Below are 20,737 nucleotides of genomic sequence, written 5' to 3' on the forward strand. Positions count from 1 at the left end.
ATTTTCAATTGACCCCCAGCATCCAGTCTTTTTGGGGGAGAAAGTTCAAGATTTCCATTGCTGTTAGTGTGAAAAAGTGCCTCCTCATTCCACGCCTAAACGGCCCAGCTCTAATTTTAACATTGTGCCTCCTTGCTCTGGATTCCCCACCAGTGGAAATAGCTTCTTTCTATCAACTATAGTGAATCCTTTTAACATCTCAAACACCTCAACCGTCTAACTTCAAGGGAATAGAAGCCAAATTTATGGAGTAAATGTTGAGGATCCCCGGAGCACTCCCTCCCGACTGTATACCCACTGTTTATCAACCATTCCTCATAATTTAATTCTTTAAGCCCTGGTATAATTCTGCTGAATCTGTTTTATTTCCTTCAAGAACAATATATCATTCTTGATGTGTGATTCACAAAACTGAACCCAGGACTCCAGATGGGATCTGACCAAGGTTCAGTACAACTGAAGTGTCACTTCCTCACTTTTACATTCCAATCCCTTTGAGGTAAAGGCCAACATTCCATTACATTTACTAGCTGTTTACCAGCTTTTAGAGATTTGTCACCTAAATCCCTTTGGTACATCACTGCTCCTAGTCTCCCACTTTAAAAATAATATTCTAATTGGTCTCTCTCAGATCCAAAGTGGATTAGCTCACACTTCTCCATACTGAACACCATCTGCCACAGTTTTGCCCACTCACTTAACCTGTCTATGTCTCTTTGTCACTTCCTGCTCCCATCTGCACAACGTACAGTGCCTTTAACTTAGAGTCATTTGCAAACTTGAATATACAACTCTCTATTCCTTCATTCAGGTCTTTGATATAATATGGTGAGAAGTTGAGGCCCCACTACAGATCCCTGGGGAACACCACTTGTCACATTCTGCCAGAGGGAATTCCCTTTATCCCTAATCTCTGTTTCCTATCGCCCAAACACAGGGCGCTAACTCATACGAATAATCACTTGTGTGGAAAACATCAAGTGCCTCTGGAAGTGCATTCTCACTTTGGCCTCCTTGTCTCGGGAGACAATGGGTAAGCGCCTGGAGGTGGTCACTGGTTTGTGAAGCAGCGCCTGGAGTGACTATAAAGGCCAATTCTAGAGTGACAGACTCTTCCACAGGCGCTGCAGATAAAATTGGGTGTCGGGGCTGTTACACAGTTGGCGCTCTCCTTGCGCTTCTGTCTTTTTTCCTGCCAACTGCTAAGTCTCTTCAACTCGCCACTCTTTAACCCCGCCTTTATGGCTGTCTGCCAGCTCTGGTGATCTCTGGCAACTGACTCCCATGACTTGTGGTCAATGTCACAGGACTTCATGTCGCGTTTGCAGACGTCTTTAAAGCGGAAAAATGGACCGCCAGTAGGTCTGATACCAGTGACGAGCTCGCTGTACAATGCGTCCTTGAGGATCCTGCCATCTTCCATGCGGCTCACATGGCCAAGCCATCTCAAGCGCCACTGGCTCAGTAGGGTGTATATGCTGGGGATGTTGGCCGCCTCGAGGACTTCTGCGTTGGAGATACGTTCCTGCCACCTGATGCCAAGGATTCTCCGGAGGCGGCAAAGATGGAATGAGTTGAGATGTCGCTCTTGGCTGACATACGTCGTCCAGGCCTCGCTGCCATAGAGCAAGGTACTGGGAACACAGGCTTGATACACTCGGACATTTGTGTTCTGTGTCAGTGCGCCATTTTCCCACACTCTCTTGGCCAGTCTGGACATAGCAGCGGACGCCTTTTCCATGTGCTTATTGATTTCTGCATCAAGAGACAGGTTACTGGTGATAGTTGAGCCTAGGTAGGTGAACTCTTGAACCACTTCCAGAGCGTGGTCGCTGATATTGATGGATGGAGCATTTCTGACATCCTGTCCCATGATGTTTGTTTTTTTGAGGCTGATGGTTAGGCCAAATTCATTGCAGACAGCCACGATCCTGTCGATGAGTCTCTGCAGACACTCTTCTGTGTGGGATGTTAATGCAGCATCGTCAGCAAAGAGAAGTTCCCTGATGAGGACTTTCCGTACTTTGGTCTTCGCTCTTAGACGGGCAAGGTTGAACAACCTGCCATCTGATCTTGTGTTGAGGAAAATTCCTTCTTCTGAAGACTTGAACGCATGTGAGAGCAGCAGTGAGAAGAAGATACCAAACAGTGTAGGTGCGAGAACACAGCCCTGTTTCACACCACTCAGGATAAGAAAGTGGTCTGATGAGTTGCCGCTATGCTGAATTGTGCCTTTCATATCGTCATGGAATGAGGTGATGATAATTAATAGCTTTGGTGGACATCCGATCTTTGCTAGTAGTCTGAAAAGACCACGTCTACTGACGAGGTCAAAGTCTTTGCGAGATCTATGAAAGCAAGGTATAGGGCATCTGTTGTTCACGGCATTTCTCCTGTAGCTGACGAAGGGAGAACAGCATGTCAATGGTGGATCTCTCTACTCGAAAGCTGCACTGTGCCTCAGGGTAGACATGCTCAACCAGCTTCTGGAGTCTGTTTAAAACGACTCGAGCGAAGACTTTCCCCACTATGCTGAGCAGGGAGATTCCACGGTAGTTGTTGCAGTCACCGCGGTCACCCTTGTTCTTATAGAGGGTGATGATATCGGCATCGCGCATGTCCTGGGGTACTGCTCCCTCATCCCAGCACAGGCAAAGCAGTTCATGGAGTGCTGACAGTATAGCAGGCTTGTCACTCTTGATTATTTCAGGGGTAATACTGTCCTTTCCAGGGGCTTTTCCACTGGCTAGAGAATCAATGGCATCACTGAGTTCCGATTTTGTTGGCTGTTCGTCCAGCTCCCATGACTGGCAGAGACTGGGCTGCATTGAGGGCAGTATCAGTGACAACATTTTCCCTGGAGTACAGTTCTAGGTAGTGCTCCACCCAGCGGTCCATTTGTTTGCGTTGGTCAGTGATCGTTTCCCTGATTTCGACTTGAGGGGGGGCGATCTTCTTGATGGTTGGCCCAAAAGCTTTTTTAATGCCATCATACATTCCTCTGAAGTTTCCGGTGTCGGAGGCCAGTTGAATACGACTGCATAGGTGTTGCCAGTAGTCATTTGCACAGCGCCTGGCTGTTCTTTGTGCAGCGTTTCTGGCTACTTTAAGTGCTACGGATGTTAACTCGCTGGGGGCTTTCTTGTAGTTCAACTCTGGCAGTACATATATAGACAATATCCATAGATGTTCCTCTGTTCACCTCATTAGTGACCTCCTCAAAAAGATCCACTCAGTTAGTCAGCATAATTTATCCATCACAAATCCTGCTGACTCTCTTGCCAGCTCAGACTCCAGCTGGTGTACTCTGGGTTGGTCTGGGTGCATGCTGTGGTCATTACTGTAACCAAACCAGCAAACCAGAGTCAATGAGTTACGGTTACATTCAATAAATCTGGTGGGCTGGCCCCAGAAAAATTTATTATGAAAACCTCCTGGAATGTTGTAAAAGCCCAACTGGTTCACTTGTATCCTTCAAGGAAGGGAACCTGCAGTCCTTACCCAGTCTGGCCTATATGTCACTCTGGTCCAACATAACATGGTTAACTCAGACTGTTTTGTTTCATTTGTTCATGAGATATGGGTGTCACTGGCAAGGCCAACATTTATTGCCTGTCCCTATTTGTCCTTGAGAAGGTGGTGGTGAGCTGCTGTCGTGTTAGCCATTACTCAGTGGGTAGCACTCTCACCTCGGAGACAGAAGGTCATGGGATCCTCCCAGAGACCTGAGGACATAATTCAGGCTAACACTCCACTGCAGTACCGAGGGAGTGCTGCACTGTCAGAGGGGCGTCTTTCAGATGAATCATTATACCGAGGCCCTGTCTGCTCTCTCAGGTGGATGTAAATGATCCATGGCCACCATTTCAACGAAGAGTGGGGGACTTCTCCCCAGTGCCCTCGCCAATATTTATTCCTCAACCAACATCACTAAAACAGATTATCTGGTCATTATCACATTGTTGTTTGTAGGAGCTTGCTATGTGTAATTTGCTGCCACATTTCTTAAATTACAACAGTGATTATAGTTCAAAAGTACTTCATTGGCTGTGAAGCAACTTGGGACATTCTGAAGTTCTGAAAGGCGCTATATAAATGCAAGACTTTATTTTTCTTCATGCTTTCGGAAGTGGGCCAGCAAGCAATTGTGTGTGAAAAGCAATCATTACACAGCACCTTCTTCTAGAGGCAAATAGTATGCACATCCCAAGAACAGACATAGGCTAAGGTAAGGGGGCTGAAACTGCACACAGTACTCTAGGTGCGGTCTAACCAAGGTTCTGGACAATTGAAGCAAGATTTCACTAATCCTGTACTCAAATCGTCTTGAGCTAAAGGCTAACATATCATTAGCCTTCCCAATTGCTTGCTGCACTGCATGTTCGCTTTCAGTGACTTATTGATGAGGACACCCAGGTCCCTTTGTACATCTACACTTTCTAATCTCTTACCGTTTAAGAAATACTTTGCACATCTCTCCCTCCTACCAAAGTGGATAACCTCACATTTTTCCACATTATATTCCATCTGACATGTTCTTGCCCACTCACTAAGTCTGTCCAAATCCCCTTGAAGACATTTTGCATTTTCCTCACAGCACACATTCCCACCTAGTTCTGTGTCATCCATGAACATGGGAAAATTACACTTGGTCCCCGCATCCAGATCATTGATGTACATTGTGAACAGCTGTAGCCCAAGTACTGATATTTGCGGTAGCCTACTAGTCACAGCCTGCCAATGTGAGAATGACCGTTTATTCCTACTGTCTGTTTTCTGCCTGTTAACCAATCCTTAATCCATGCCAGTATATGACCACCTATCCCATGTGCTTTAATTTTGTGAACCAACACCGTGTGGGGGACTTTATCAAAAGCCTTCTGAAAATCCAAGTCCACCAACTCCCTCTTATCAGTTCTGTTTGTAACATCCTCAGAAAACTCCAATAGGTGCGTCAAACATGATTTCTCATTCATAAATCCATGTTAACTATGCCCAATCAGATCATTATTATCCAAGTGTCCAGTTATCACATCCTTTACAATAGATTCTAGCATTTCCTCTACTGCTGTTTCAGGCTAACAGGTCTGTAGTTCCCTGTTTTCTCTCTCCCTCCCTTCTTAAATAGTGGAGTGACATTTGCTCCCTTCCAATCTGCAGGAACTGTTATAGAATCTATAGAATTTTGGAAGATGATCACCAATGTATCCACCATCTTCATAGCTACCTCTTTCAACACTCTCAGATGTAGAATACAGGTTCTGGGGACTTATCACTCTTCAGCCCCATTAATTTTGTCACTACAACCTTCTTACAAATACCAATTTCCTTCAATTCCTCATTCTCCCTAGTCTCTTGGATTTCTAATTCTGGGAGATTTCTTGTATCTTCCTCAGTGAAGACAGGAACAAAGTAATCATTTAACTTCTCTGTCATTTCTCTATTCCCCATTATAAATTCTCCTGATTGTCTGTAATGGACCCGCATTTGTCTTAGCCAAACGTTTCCTTTTTACGTACCTATAGAAGCTTTTACAGTCCGTTTTTATGTTTTTGATAGTTTACATTCATATTCTATTCTCCCGTTCTTTATCAGTTTCTTGGTCCTCCTTTGCTGTATTCTAAAATCCTCCCAATCCTCAGGGTTACTGCTATTTCTGGCAACTTCATTGGCCTTTTTCTTTTAATCTTATACAATCCTTAACTTCCCTTGTTAGCCAAGGTTGACTGACTTTTCTTTTTGGGTTTCTGTGCCTTGAAGGAATGTATAGTTGCTGCAAACTATATGTACTAATTCTTTAAAGACTATCCATTGTCTATGTACTGTTTCATGTGTTTCTCAATCCACCTCAGCTAAATTTACCCCTCATACCTTCATAATTTCCATTGTTCAAATTTAACACCCTGGCTTCAGATTGAACTGCCTCACTTTCAAACATAATGTAAAATTCTATCATATTATGGTCACTCATTCCTGAAGGTTCTTTTACAACAAGATTATTAATCTGCCCTTTCTCATTGCATGATACCAGATCGAAAATAGCTTGTTCTCCAGTCGGATCCTCAACATACTGCTCTAGAAAACCATCCCGAACATATATATATATATATATGAGTGGAGAAACAGAGCCGCCTCAGTTCCACAGGTTTAGTACTTACTGTTAATGATCACTCCTAACGTGTGGTCACAACAGCTGCATAGGTTACATCTGAAACAAAAGAAAAATGGATCAGAGCTGATTGCAGAACTTACAGTGTGGGGGTAAGTACAGGAAAGGAGAACATTTACCCTGACATCAACCCCTTCAGGGTAAGTACAGGAAAGGGGAACATTTATCCCGACATCAACCCCTTCAGGGTAAGTACAGGAAAGGGGAACATTTAGCCCGACAAAAACCCCTTCAGGGTAAGTACAGGAAAGGGGAACATTTACCCCGACATCAACCCCTTCAGGGTAAGTACAGGAAAGGGGAACATTTCCCCTGACATCAACCCCTTCAGGGTAAGTACAGGAAAGGGGAACATTTCCCCCGACATCAACCCCTTCAGGGTAAGTACAGGAAAGGGGAACATTTACCTCGACATCAACCCCTTCAGTGCGGAGGGTAAGTACAGGAAAGGGGAACATTTACCCCGACATCAACCCCTTCAGTGCGAGGGTAAGTACAGGAAAGGGGAGCATTTACCCCAACATCAACCCTTCAGTGCGAGCGTAAGAACAGGAAAGGGGAACATTTACCCCGACATCAACCCCTTCAGTGCGAGGGTAAGTACAGGAAAGGAGAACATTTACCCCGACATCAACCCCTTCAGTGCGAGGGTAAGTACAGGAAAGGAGAACATTTACCCCGACATCAACCCCTTCAGTGCGAGGGTAAGAACAGGAAAGGGGAACATTTACCCCGACATCAACCCCTTCAGTGCGGAGGGTAAGTACAGGAAAGGGGAACATTTTTTTTTTATTCATTCATAGGATGTGGGTGTCGCTGGCCAGGCCAGCATTTATTGCCCAGCCCGAATTGCCCTTGAGAAGGTGGTGATGAGCTGCCTTCTTGAACCGCTGTAATCCATGTGGGGTAGGAACACCCACAGTGCTGTTAGGAAGGGAGTTCCAGGATTTTGACCCAGCGACAGTGAAGGAACGGCGATATAGTTCCAAGTCAGGATGGTGTGTGACTTGGAGGGGAACTTGCAGGTGGTGGTGTTCCCATGTATTTGCTGCCCTTGTCCTTGTAGGTGGTAGAGGTCGCGGGTTTGGAAGGTGCTGTCTGAGAAGCCTTGGTGCATTGCTGCAGTGCATCTTGTAGATGGTACACACTGCTGCCACTGTGCGTCGGTGGTGGAGGGAGTGAATGTTTGTGGATGGGGTGCCAATCAAGCGGGCTGCTTTGTCCTGGATGGTGTCGAGCTTCTTGAGTGTTGTTGGAGCTGCACCCATCCAAGCAAGTGGAGATTATTCCATCACACTCCTGACTTGCGCCTTGTAGATGGTGGACAGACTTTGGGGAGTCAGGAGGTGAGTTACTCGCCTCAGGATTCCTAGCCTCTGACCTCCTCTTGTAGCCACGGTATTTTTTGGTTACTCCAGTTCAGTTTCTGGTCAATGGTAGCCGCTAGGATGTTGATAGTGGGGGATTCAGCGATGGTAATGCCGTTGAATGTCATGGGGAGATGGTTAGATTCTCTCTTGTTGGAGATTGTCATTGCTGGCACTTCTGTGGCGCGAATGTTACTTGCCACTTATCAGCCCAAGCCTGGATATTGTCTAGGTCTTGCTGCATTTCTTCACGGACTGCTTCAGTATCTGAGGAGTCACGAATGGTGCTGAACATTGTGCAATCATCAGCGAACATCCCCACTTCTGACCTTATGATTGAAGGAAGGTCATTGATGAAGCAGCTGAAGATGGTTGGGCCTAGGACACTACCCTGAGGAACTCCTGCCGTGATGTCCTGGAGCTCAGATGATTGACCTCCAACAACCACAACCATCTTCCTTTGTGCTAGGTATGACTCTAGCCAGCGGAGGGTTTTCCCCCTGATTCCCATTGACCTCAGTTTTGTGAGGGCTCCTTGATGCCATACTCGGTCAAATGCTGCCTTGATGTCAAGGACAGTCACTCTCACCTCACCTCTTGAGTTCAGCTCTTTTGTACATGTTTGAACCAAGGCTGTAATGACATCAGGAGCCGAGTGGCCCTGGCGGAACCCAAACTGAGCGTCACTGAGCAGGTTGTTGCTAAGCAAGTGCTGCTTGATGGCACTGTTGATGACACCTTCCACCACTTTACTGATGATTGAGAGTAGGCTAATGGGGCGGTTGTTGGCCGGGTTAGATTTGTCCTGCTTTTCGTGTACAGGACATACCTGGGCAATTTTCCACATTGCAGGGTAGATGCCAGTGTTGTAGCTGTACTGAAACAGCTTGGCTAGGGGCGCGGCAAGTTCTGGAGCACAGGTCTTCAGTACTATTGCCGGAATATTGTCAGGGCCCGTAGCTTTTGCAGTATCCAGTGCCTTCAGTCATTTCTTGATATCACGTGGAGTGAATCGAATTGGCTGAAGTCTGGCATCTGTGATGCTGTGGACTTCAGGAGGAGGCCGAGATGGATCATCAACTCAGCACTTCTGGCTGAAGATTGTTGCAAATGCTTCAGCCATATCTTTCGCACTGATGTGCTGGGCTCCCCCATCATTGAGGATGGGGATATTTGTGCAGCCACCTCCTCCAGTTAGTTGTTTAATTGTCCACCACCATTCTCGGCTGGATGTGGCAGGACTGCAGAGCTTAGATCTGATCCTTTGGTTATGGGATCGCTTTGCTCTGTCTATCGCATGCTGCTTACACAGTCTGGCATGCAAGTAGTCCTGGGTTGTAGATTCACCAGGTTGACACCTCATTTTGAGGTATGCCTGGTGCTGCTCCTGGCATGCCGTCCTGCATTCTTCATTGAACCAGGGTTGGTCTCCTGGCCTGATGGTAATGGTAGAGTGGGGAATATGCCGGGCCATGAGGTTACAGATTGTGGTTGAGTACAATTCTGCTGCTGCTGATGGTCCACAGCGCCTCATGGATGCCCAGTTTTGCATTGCTAGATCTGTTTGAAATCTATCCCATTCAGCACGGTGATTATGCCACACAACACGATGGACGGTATCCGCAATGTGAAGGCGGGACTTCGTCTCCACAAGGACTGTGCGGTGGTCACTCCTACCAATACTGTCATGGACAGATGCATCTGCGGCAGGCAGATTGGGGAGGACGAGGTCGAGTATGTTCTTCCCTCGTGTTGGTTCCCCCACCACCTGTCACAGACCCAGTCTAGCAGCCATGTCCTTTTGGACTCGGCCAGCTTGGTCAGTAGTGATGCTGCCGAGCCACTCTTGGCGATGGACATTGAAGTCTCCCACCCAGAGTACATTTTGTGCCCTTGCCACCCTCAGTGCTTCCTCCAAGTGGTGTTCAACATGGAGGAGTACTGAGTCATCAGCTGAGGGAGGGCAGTAGGTGGTAATCAGTAGGAGGTTACCTTGCCCATGTTTGACCTGATGCCATGAGAATTCATGGGGTCCGGAGTCGATGTTGAGGACTCCCAGGGCAACTCCCTCCCTACTGTATACCACTGTGCCACCACCTCTGCTGGGTCTGTCCTGCCAGTGGGACAGGACGTACCCGGGGATGGTGATGGCAGTGTCTGGGACATTGTCTGTAAGGTATGATTCCGTGAGTATGACTATGTCAGGCTGTTGCTTGACTGGTCTGTGGGACAGCTCTCCCAACTTTGGCACAAGCCCCCAGATGTTAGTAAGGAGGACTTTGCAGGGTCGACAGGGCTGGGTTTGCCGTTGTCGTTTCCGGTGCCTAGGTCGATGCTGGGTGGTCCGTCCAGTTTCATTCCTTTTTATAGACTTTGTAGCGGTTAGGTACAACTGAGTGGCTTGCTCGGCCATTTCAGAGGGCATGTAAGAGTTAACCACATTGCTGTGGGTCTGGAGTCACATGTAGGCCAGACCAGGTAAGGAGAGCAGATTTCCTTCCCCAGAGGACATTAGTGAACCAGATGGGTTTTTACAACAATCGACAATGGTTTCATGGCCATCATTAGACTCGTTTTAATTACAAATTTATTAATTAAATTCAAATTCCACCTTCTGCTGTGGTGGGATTCAAACCCATGTCGCCAGAGAAATACCCTGGGTCTCTGGGTTACTAGTCCAGTGATAATACCACTACGCCACCGCCTACCCTAGGGGGTTTACCGCGACATCAACCCCTTCAGTGCGGGGGGTAAGTACAGGAAAGGGGAACATTTACCCCGACATCAATCCCTTCAGTGCGGAGGGTAAGTACAGGAAAGGGGAACATTTATCCCGACATCAACCCCTTCAGTGCGGGGGGTAAGTACAGGAAAGGGGAACATTTACCCCGACATCAACCCCTTCAGTGCGGACGGTAAGTGCAGGAAAGGGGAACGTTTACCTCGACATCAACCCCTTCAGTGCGGAGGGTAAGTGCAGGAAAGGGGAACGTTTACCCTGACATCAACCCCTTCAGCGCGGAGGGTAAGTACAGGAAAGGGGAACATTTACCCCGACATCAACCCCTTCAGTGCGGAGGGTAAGTACAGGAAAGGGGAACATTTACCCCGACATCAACCCCTTCAGTGCGGAGGGTAAGTACAGGAAAGGGGAACATTTACCCCGACATCAACCCCTTCAGTGCTGGGGGTAAGTACAGGAAAGGGGAACATTTTTCCCTTATTTTCTTCAAGCACTTCTGTTTATTGGTTATAAATACTTTGGGAGAGATGGGCTGATTGACTGACAGTCAAGAATTATCCAATGGGGCAATGGAGATTCTGGTTCCTTTCCGATTGGTGAACAGTGGCACCACGTGAGGATGCACCAATGGTGGGAGCATTGGGATGGGGAGGGGGAGGTGTTTGGAGGTCATGTGATGAGACCTCCAGGAATACATCCGATCAGAGTTAGGGAACCCAATAACAGAGAGATGAATCACCCAGTCCCAACTGCCTTTGGTTCACACACAGGAGAATGGCCTTCGGAGGCTGAGGGAAGAGGAGGAGGGGAGAAAATTAAAATAGTATTTTGAAAGGAAAGCAATGACTCACTCTCTTCTGAATCAGCGACTGTGGGTTTCTTGCTACCTTGAACTGAAGGAGAATGTTCCGTTAGTTGAGAGGCTGAATTTTAAATATGCAAAATATTTTGAACATCGGTTTATAGCCACTTACCTTTTTTGCTGCTGTCAGTCATTATGCTGGCATAAGTACAGGAATCAGGCTGAGCTGTAAGACAAACAGAATCCACTCTGAAACTGCCTGACTGATTTAACCTCCTCACTCTGGAATCATAGAATCTTACAGCACAACATCAACGGGTATTGATATAGCACTTTTAACATAGAAAAAGGTCACAAAACACTTCATAGTAAACAAACTAAAATTTGGCACTGAGTCACAAAGACGGACATTGGAACAGATGACCAAACACTTGGTCAAACAGGTCGGGTCGGTTTAAGGAGCCACTTGAAAGGAGAGAAGAGAAGTACAGAGGCGGAGAGGTTTAGAGAGGGAATCCCAGAGCTCAGGGGCCAGGTGGATGAAGGCAAGCTTGCCAATAGTATTACGATGAGAATCGAAGATGGGCAAGGGGCCAGAATTGGAGAAGTTCAGAATTCTTGGAGGGTTGTAAGGTTAGTGGAGGTTACAGAGATAGGGAGGTGCAAGGCAATGGACAGATTTGAACACAAGCAGGAAAACCTTAAATCTGAGGTCTTGGGGGACCTTTTTTATAAATTCCTTCAAGGGATGTGGGCATCACTGTCAAGGCCAGCATTTGTTGCCCACCCGTAATTGCCCTTGAGAAGTTGGTGGTGGTGGTGCTGTTAGGGAGGGAGATCCAGGATTTTGACCGAGTGACAGTGAAGGAAAAGCAATATACTTCCAAGTCAGGATGACGTGTGAATTAAATGAAGACTTGCATTTATATAGTGCCTTTCACAACCATGTGACGTCTTAAAGCACTTTGCAGCCAATGAAGTATTTTTGAAGTGTGGTTGGTCACTGTTGTAAGGGAGAAAGGAATAGAAGGATATGTTAATGCGGTCAGATGCAGAGGGTGGGAGGAGGCTGTGTGGAGCATAAACATTAGCATAATTTAGTTTGGCTGAATGGCTGTTTCTGTGCTGTAAATTCTATGTAATAGAGCATCACAACTGCTGACTTGGTTTTGTTCAAATTACTAAACAAATTTACTTTAATGAAGCAGAAGATTGAATAATTAAAATTCTAAATGTACATATATTTACAGAATAAAACTTCTTGAAAGGAAAGGAATTAGAGGTCCCGACATAATTCTGAGTTATCATTTTGCAGAATAAGAACAAAGAACAGTACAGCACAGGAACAAGCCATTTGGCCCTCCAAGCCTGCGCCGATCTTGATGCCTGCCTAAACTAACACCTCCTGCACTTCTGGGGCCCATATCCCTCTATTCCCTTCCTATTCATATATTTGTCAAGATTTCTCTTAAACGTCGCTATCGTATCTGCTTCCACCACCTCCCCTGGCAGCAAGTTCCAGGCACTCACCACCCTCTGTGTAAAAAACTTGCCTCGCACATCCCCTCTAAACTTTGCCCCTCGCACTTTAAATCTATGTCCCCTAGTAACTGACTCTTCCACCCTGGGAAAAAGCTTCTGACTATCCACTCTGTCCATGCCGCTCATAACTTTGTAAACCTCCATCATGTCGCCCCTCCACCTCCGTCGTTCCAGTGAAAACAATCCAAGTTTTTCCAACCTCTCCTCATAGCTAATGCCCTCCAGACCAAGCAACATCCTGGTAAACCTCTTCTGTACCCTCTCCAAAGCCTCCACGTCCTTCTGGTAGGGTGGCGACCAGAATTGCACACAATATTCTAAGTGTGGCCTAACTAAGGTTCTGTACAGCTGCAACATGACTTGCCAATTTCTATACTCTATGCCCCGACCGATGAAGGCAAGCATACCGTATGCCTTCTTCACTACCTTATCCACCTGCGTTGCCACTTTCAGTGACCTGTGGACCTGTACGCCCAGATATCTCTGCCTGTCAATACTCCTAAGGGTTCTGCCATTTACTGTATACCTCCCACCTGCATTAGACCTTCCAAAATGCATTACCTCACATTTGTCCGGATTAAACTCCATCTGCCATTTCTCCGCCCAAGTCTCCAACCGATCTATATCCTGCTGTATCCTCTGACAATCCTCATCATTATCCGCTACTCCACCAACCTTTGTGGCGTCCGCAAACTTACTAATCAGACCAGCTACATTTTCCTCCAAATCATTTACACATACTACAAACAGCAAAGGTCTCAGCACTGATCCCTGCGGAACACCACTAGTTACATCCCTCCATTCAGAAAAACACCCATCCACTGATACCCTCTGTCTTCTATGACCGAGCCAGTTCTGTATCCGTCTTGCCAGCTCACCTCTGATCCCGTGTGACTTCACCTTTTGTACCAGTCTGCCATGCGGGACCTCGTCAAAGGCTTTACTAAAGTCCTTCCCTTCACAAGACCATGCTGTCTCTCGCTAATAAGTTTGTTTGTTTCCAAATCGGAGTAAATCCCGTCCCGAATAATCCTCTCTAATAGTTTCCCTACCACTGACGTAAGGCTCACCGGCCTATAATTTCCTGGATTATCCTTGCCACCCTTCTTAAACAAAGGAACAACATTGGCTATTCTCCAGTCCTCTGGGACCTCACCTGTAGCCAATGAGGATGCAAAGATTTCTGTCAAGGCCCCAGCAATTTCTTCCCTTGCCTCCCTCAGTATTCTAGGGTAGATCCCATCAGGCCCTGGGGACTTATCTACCTTAATGCATTGCAAGACACCCAACACCTCCTCCTTTTTGATAATGAGATGACTGAGACTATCTGCACTCCCTTCCCTCGGCTCATCATCCACCAAGTCCTTCTCTTTGGTGAATACTGATGCAAAGTACTCATTTAGCACCTCGCCTATTTCCTCTGGCTCCACACATAGTTTCCCATCTCTGTCCTTGAATGGGCCAACCCTTTCCCTGGTTGCCCTCTTGCTCTTTATATACGTATAAAAAGCCTTGGGATTTTCCTTAATCCTGTTTGCCAATGACTTTTCATGACCCCTTTTAGCTCTCCTAATTCCTTGCTTAAGTTACTTCCTACTGTCTTTATATTCCTGAAGGGCTTCATCTGTTCCTAGCTTCCAGCCCTTACAAATGCTTCCTTTTTCTTTTTGACTCGGCTTACAATATCCTGTGTTATCCAAGCTTCCTGAAACTTGCCAAACTTGTCTTTCTTCCTCACAGGAACATGCTGGTCCTGGATTCTAATCAGCTGACGTTTGAAAGACTCCCACATGTCTGATGTTGATTTACCCTCAAACAGCCGCCCCCAATCTGAATTCTTCAATTCCTGCCTAATATTGTTATAATTAGCCTTCCCCCAATTTAGCACCTTCACCCGAGGACTACTCTTATCCTTATCCACAAGTACCTTAAAACTTATGGAATTATGGTCACTGCTCCCGAAATGCTCCCCCACTGAAACTTCGACCACCTGGCCGGGCTCATTCCCCAATACCAGGTCCAGAATGGCCCCATCCCTAGTTGGACTATCTACATACTGTTTCAAGAAGCCCTCCTGGATGCTCCTCACAAATTCAGCCCCATCCAAGCCCCGAGCACTAAGTGAGTCCCAGTCAATATCGGGAAAGTTAAAATCACCCACCACCACAACCCTGTTACCTTTACATCTTTCCAAAATCTGTCGACATATCTGCTCCCCTACCTCCCGCTGGCTGTTGGGATGCCTGTAGTAAACCCCCAACATTGTGACTGCACCCTTCCTATTCCTGAGCTCCACTCATATTGCCTCGCTGCATGACCCCTCTGAGGTGTCCTCCCGCAGTACAGCTGCGATATTCTCCTTAACCAGTAATGCAACTCCCCCACCCCTTTTACATCCCCCTCTATCCCGCCTGAAGCTTCTAAAGCCTGGAACATTTAGCTGCCAATCCTGCCCTTCCCTCAACCAAGTCTCTGTAATAGCAACAACATCATAGTTCCAAGTACTGATCCAAGCTCTAGGTTCATCTGCCTTACCTGTTGAAACAAATGCACTTCAGACCACCAGTCCCGCTGTGCTCAGCAACATCTCCCTGCCTGCTCTTTCTCTTAGTCCTACTGGTCTTATTTACTATGTCCTCCTCATTTATTTCACCTGCTGTCCTACTGCTCTGGTTCCCACCCCCCTGCCACACTAGTTTAAACCCTCCCGAGTGACGCTAGCAAACCTTGCAGCCAGGATATTAGTGCCCTTCCAGTTTAGATGCAACCCGTCCTTCTTGTACAGGTCCCATCTGTCCCTGAAGAGAGCCCAATGGTCCAGATATCTGAAACCCTCCCTTCTACACCAGCTACTCAGCCACGTGTTTAGCTGCACTATCTTCCTATTTCTAGCCTCACTGGCACGTGGCACAGGGAGTAATCCAGAGATTACAACCCTAGAGGTTCTGTTTTTTAACTTACCACCTAACTCCCTAAACTCCCCCTGCAGGACCTCATCACTCTTCCTGCCTATGTCATTGGTACCGATGTGTACCACAACCTCTGGCTGTTCACCCTCCCCCTTCAGAATGCCCCCTGTCCATTCAGAGACATCCTTGACCCTGGCACCAGGGAGGCAACAAACCATCCTGGAGTCTCTTTCACGTCCACAGAAGCGCCTATCTGTGCCCCTGACTATAGAGTCACCTATAACTATTGCTCTTCTGCACTTTGTCCCTCCCTGCTGAACAACAGTGCCAGCCGTGGTGCCACTGCTCTGGTTGCTGCTGTTGTTTTCCCCTGATAGGCCATCCCCCCCAACAGGATCCAAAACGGTATACTCGTTAGAGAGGGGGATAGCCACAGGGGATTCCTGCACTGACTGCCTGCCCCTTCTAGCGGTCACCCATCTATCTGTCTACACCTTGGGTGTAACCACTTCTCTAAAACTCCTGTCTATGATGGTTTCTGCCACCTGCATGCTCCTAAGTGCATCCAGTTGCCGCTCCAACCGATCCATGCGGTCTGTGAGGAGCTGCAACTGGGTACACTTCCTGCAGATGTAGTCGTTCGGAACGCTGGAAGCATTACGGACCTCCCACATCTCACAGGTGAAGCACTTCACTCCTCTAACTGTCATTTCTAGCACTAATTAGTTAATTAATATAAAATAAATAAATACTTATTAAATCCTTACTAAATTATGATACACTTAACTATATGGTCCCTGGTGCTAGATTTCTACAATAAATACTCTCTTTTGGGCCTCCTTATCTCGAGAGACAATGGATACGCGCCTGGAGGTGGTCAGTGGTTTGTGAAGCAGCGCCTGGAGTGGCTATAAAGGCCAATTCTGGAGTGACAGGCTCTTCCACAGGTGCTGCAGAGAAATTTGTTTGTTGGGGCTGTTGCACAGTTGGCTCTCCCCTTGCGCCTCTGTCTTTTTTCCTGCCAACTACTAAGTCTCTTCGACTCGCCACAATTTAGCCCTGTCTTTATGGCTGCCCGCCAGCTCTGGCGAATGCTGGCAACTGACTCCCACGACTTGTGATCAATGTCACACGATTTCATGTCGCGTTTGCAGACGTCTTTATAACGGAGACATGGACGGCCGGTGGGTCTGATACCAGTGGCGAGCTCGCTGTACAATGTGTCTTTGGGGATCCTGCCATCTTCCATGCGGCTCACATGGCCAAGCCATCTCAAGCGCCGCTGACTCAGTAGTGTGTATAAGCTGGGGATGTTGGCCGCTTCAAGGACTTCTGTGTTGGAGATATAGTCCTGCCACCTGATGCCAAGTATTCTCCGAAGGCAGCGAAGATGGAATGAATTGAGACGTCGCTCTTGGCTGGCATACGTTGTCCAGGCCTCGCTGCCGTAGAGCAAGGTACTGAGGACACAGGCCTGATACACTCGGACTTTTGTGTTCCGTGTCAGTGCGCCATTTTCCCACACTCTCTTGGCCAGTCTGAACATAGCAGTGGAAGCCTTACCCATGCGCTTGTTGATTTCTGCATCTAGAGACAGGTTACTGGTGATAGTTGAGCCTAGGTAGGTGAACTCTTGAACCACTTCCAGAGCGTGGTCGCCAATATTGATGGATGGAGCTAAATGCTAACTAAATACAGTAATCTCCTCCCTCTGGTTTAGTTACTCTACTTATTAATTAGTTAATTAGTCTTTTAATCAATTTTTATCAGTTTTATTTTCAAATTCGGTACAGATTCCCTACCAGCCAATCAGGTCACAGCTTTCCTGTGACGTCACCTTTTCAGTTTGTTTTCCCACCCGAGGTAACTCACCGCACTGGAACTCCGCCCTCCGAGTCTGCTCCGAGAATCCCCGAGGTAAGTTTTTTATACTCACCGCTCTGGAACTCCGCCCTCCGAGTCTGCTCCGAGAATCCCCGAGGTAAGTTTTTTATACTCACCGCTCTGGAACTCCGCCCTCCGAGTCTGCTCCGAGAATCCCCGAGGTAAGTTTTTTATACTCACCGCTCTGGAACTCCGCCCTCCGAGTCTGCTCCGAGAATCCCCGAGGTAAGTTTTTTATACTCACCGCTCTGGAACTCCGCCCTCCGAGTCTGCTCCGAGAATCCCCGAGGTAAGTTTTTTATACTCACCGCTCTGGAACTCCGCCCTCCGAGTCTGCTCCGAGAATCCCCGAGGTAATTTTTTTATACTCACCGCTCTGGAACTCCGCCCTCCGAGTCTGCTCCGAGAATCCCCGAGGTAAGTTTTTTATACTCACCGCTCTGGAACTCCGCCCTCCGAGTCTGCTCCGAGAATCCCCGAGGTAAGTTTTTTATACTCACCGCACTGGAACTCCGCCCTCCGAGTCTGCTCCGAGAATCCCCGAGGTAAGTTTTTTATACTCACCGCACTGGAACTCCGCCCTCCGAGTCTGCTCCGAGAATCCCCGAGGTAAGTTTTTTATACTCACCGCACTGGAACTCCGCCCTCCGAGTCTGCTCCGAGAATCCCCGAGGTAAGTTTTTTATACTCACCGCTCTGGAACTCCGCCCTCCGAGTCTGCTCCGAGAATCCCCGAGGTAAGTTTTTTATACTCACCGCTCTGGAACTCCGCCCTCCGAGTCTGCTCCGAGAATCCCCGAGGTAATTTTTTTATACTCACCGCTCTGGAACTCCGCCCTCCGAGTCTGCTCCGAGAATCCCCGAGGTAAGTTTTTTATACTCACCGCTCTGGAACTCCGCCCTCCGAGTCTGCTCCGATAATCCCCGAGGTAAGTTTTTTATATTCACCGCACTGGAACTCCGCCCTCCGAGTCTGCTCCGATAATCCCCGAGGTAAGTTTTTTATATTCACCGCACTGGAACTCCGCCCTCCGAGTCTGCTTTTACAACTCTGCAGTGTTTAATAGTGCAGGAGCCGATGCTGTCTTCAACTTGAGAATTGGAAACTAATTGTAAGATGCAAGCAGCTCCAGTGCTGTAAATCATAAAATGATGCAGCACAGATGGAGGCCTTTCGGCCCATCGTGCCTATGCCAGCTCTTTGAGAGAGCAATCCTGTTAGTCCTACTCCACCAGCTTGTTCCCCATAGCTATGAAAATTTCTTGCTTTCAAGTATATATCCAACTCCCTGTTCAAGAAACGATTGAATCTGTTTCCACCTCGCAGATAATAATCTTAAGACAAAATTAATTGGCATTTCACCAAGTGTGGGCTAATTGATGGAAGTCAGCACGGATTTGGTAAAAGCAAATGGTGTTTGACTAACTAGTTCATATTGTTTTTCCTCATTCTTCTTACCAAGATGTTTCACTTCACCCTTCTCTGTGTTAAATTTCATCTCCCATTTGTCTACTCATTTTACAAGTCTGCCGAAGTCCTCCTGAAGTCTTTTACTATCACAGAATCACAGAATAATAGTGCAGAAGAGGCCCTTCGGCCCATCGAGTCTGCACCGATGCATTAAAGACACCTGACCTGTCTACCTAATCCCATTTGCCAGCACTTGGCCCATAGCCTTGAATGTTATGACGTGCCAAGTGCTCATCCAGGTACTTTTTAAAGGATGTGAGGCAACCCGCCTCTACCACCCTCCCAGGCAGTGCATTCCAGACCGTCACCACCCTCTGGGTAAAAAAGTTCTTCCTCAAATCCCCCTTAAACCTCCCGCCCCTCACCTTAAACTTGTGTCCCCTCGTAACTGACCCTTCAATTAAGGGGAACAGCTGCTCCCGATCCACCCTGTCCATGCCCCTCCTAATCCTGTACACCTCAATCAGGTCACCCCTCAGTCTTCTCTGCTCCAGCGAAAACAACCCAAGCCTATCCAACCTCTCTTCATAGCTTAAATGTTCCATCCCAGGCAACATCCTGGCAAATCACCTCTGCACCCCCTCCAGTGCAATCACATCCTTCCTATAATGTGGCGACCAGAATTGCACACAGTACTCCAGCTGTGGCCTTACCAAAGTTCTATACAACTCCAACATGACCTCCCTGCTTTTGTAATCTATGCCTCGATTGATAAAGGCAAGTGTCCCATATGCCTTTTTCACCACCCTATTAACCTGCCCTTCTGCCTTCAGAGATCTATGGACAAACACGCCAAGGTCTCTTTGTTCCTCGGAACTTCCCAGTTTCAGGCCGTTTGTTGAATACTTCCGTGTCAAATTACTCCTTCCAAAGTGTATCACCTCACACTTTTCAGGGTTAAATTCCATCTGCCATTTTCCTGCCCATTTGACCATCCCATCTATATCTTCCTGTAACCCAAGACACTCAACCTCACTGTGAACCACTCGGCCAATCTTTGTGTCACTGATTGCTACATTTCTGAGTTTCATGTTATCAGCAAACATTGAAATTAGGCACTGTATACCCAGGTCTAGATCATTGAAATAAAAGCAAAATACTGCAGATGTTGGAAATCTGAAATAAAAACAAGAAATGCTGGAAATACTCAGCAGGTCTGGCAGCATCTGTGGAGAGGGAAGCAGAGTTAACGTTTCAGGTCAGTGACCCTTCATCAGTTCTGCTCCACTCAAAAGGTGTCAACTCCTCCGGCAGGGAGTCCACCCACCACTGACCCACCAGGAGTCAGGAACATTTCTCCCAATTGATCCTCGTGGAGGTCTGCTGGCAGTCGCGCATCCTCCGCAAGTCAACGGGATCTGTGACTGCGAGGAGCATGTGGTCGGCATAAGCCGAGAGGGTGGTCGGCATAAGCCGAGAGGATGACCCGCATGGCCATCCCACGCAGAGCCAATCCCGTCAACCTCCTGCGAAGCAGGCACAGGAACAGCTCCACGCAGATGGTATACAATTGGTCGGACATGGGGCATCTCTGACGCACTCCTCTCCCAAAGCAAAGGGGCGCTGTCAAGGACCTGTTAACTTTGACCAAACACTCTGCGGCAGTGTATAAAAGTCGGACCCGGGCCACAAAATGCGGCCCGAGTCCGAATACACGCAGAATCCCGAAAAGGTATTTGTGATCCACCCTGTCGAACGCCTTCTCCTAATCGAGGCAGAGAAAGGTGACCGACTGACCAGTCCTCTGGGAAAGATGGATCAAGTCCCGAACCAGGTGGATGTTATCCTGGATGGACAGGCCCAGGACCGTGTAGGACTGGTCGGGGTGGATTCTGTGGGCCAGCACGGAG

The 20,737-nt window shown here is 47.6% G+C and overlaps 1 protein-coding gene across 2 annotated transcripts in view; it reads right to left on the bottom strand.

The window, feature by feature from the left end:
• LOC137368900 (uncharacterized) overlaps window positions 1–20,737 on the bottom strand; it is a 79,347-nt gene that overhangs the window by 7,435 nt on the left and 51,175 nt on the right. For both annotated transcript variants that reach the window (XM_068029165.1, XM_068029164.1), the window contains exons 7-9: window positions 11,254–11,307; window positions 11,131–11,172; window positions 6,159–6,208 (exon numbers count right to left, since the gene is read on the bottom strand). In XM_068029165.1, the coding sequence (XP_067885266.1) occupies window positions 6,174–6,208; window positions 11,131–11,172; window positions 11,254–11,307 (131 nt within the window). In that variant the 3' untranslated portion in view covers window positions 6,159–6,173. The remainder of the gene's footprint in view (window positions 1–6,158; window positions 6,209–11,130; window positions 11,173–11,253; window positions 11,308–20,737) is intronic.

The sequence above is a fragment of the Heterodontus francisci genome, chromosome 4 (genome assembly GCF_036365525.1).
Source record: "Heterodontus francisci isolate sHetFra1 chromosome 4, sHetFra1.hap1, whole genome shotgun sequence".
In the NCBI taxonomy this organism is placed as follows: Eukaryota; Metazoa; Chordata; class Chondrichthyes; order Heterodontiformes; family Heterodontidae; genus Heterodontus; species Heterodontus francisci.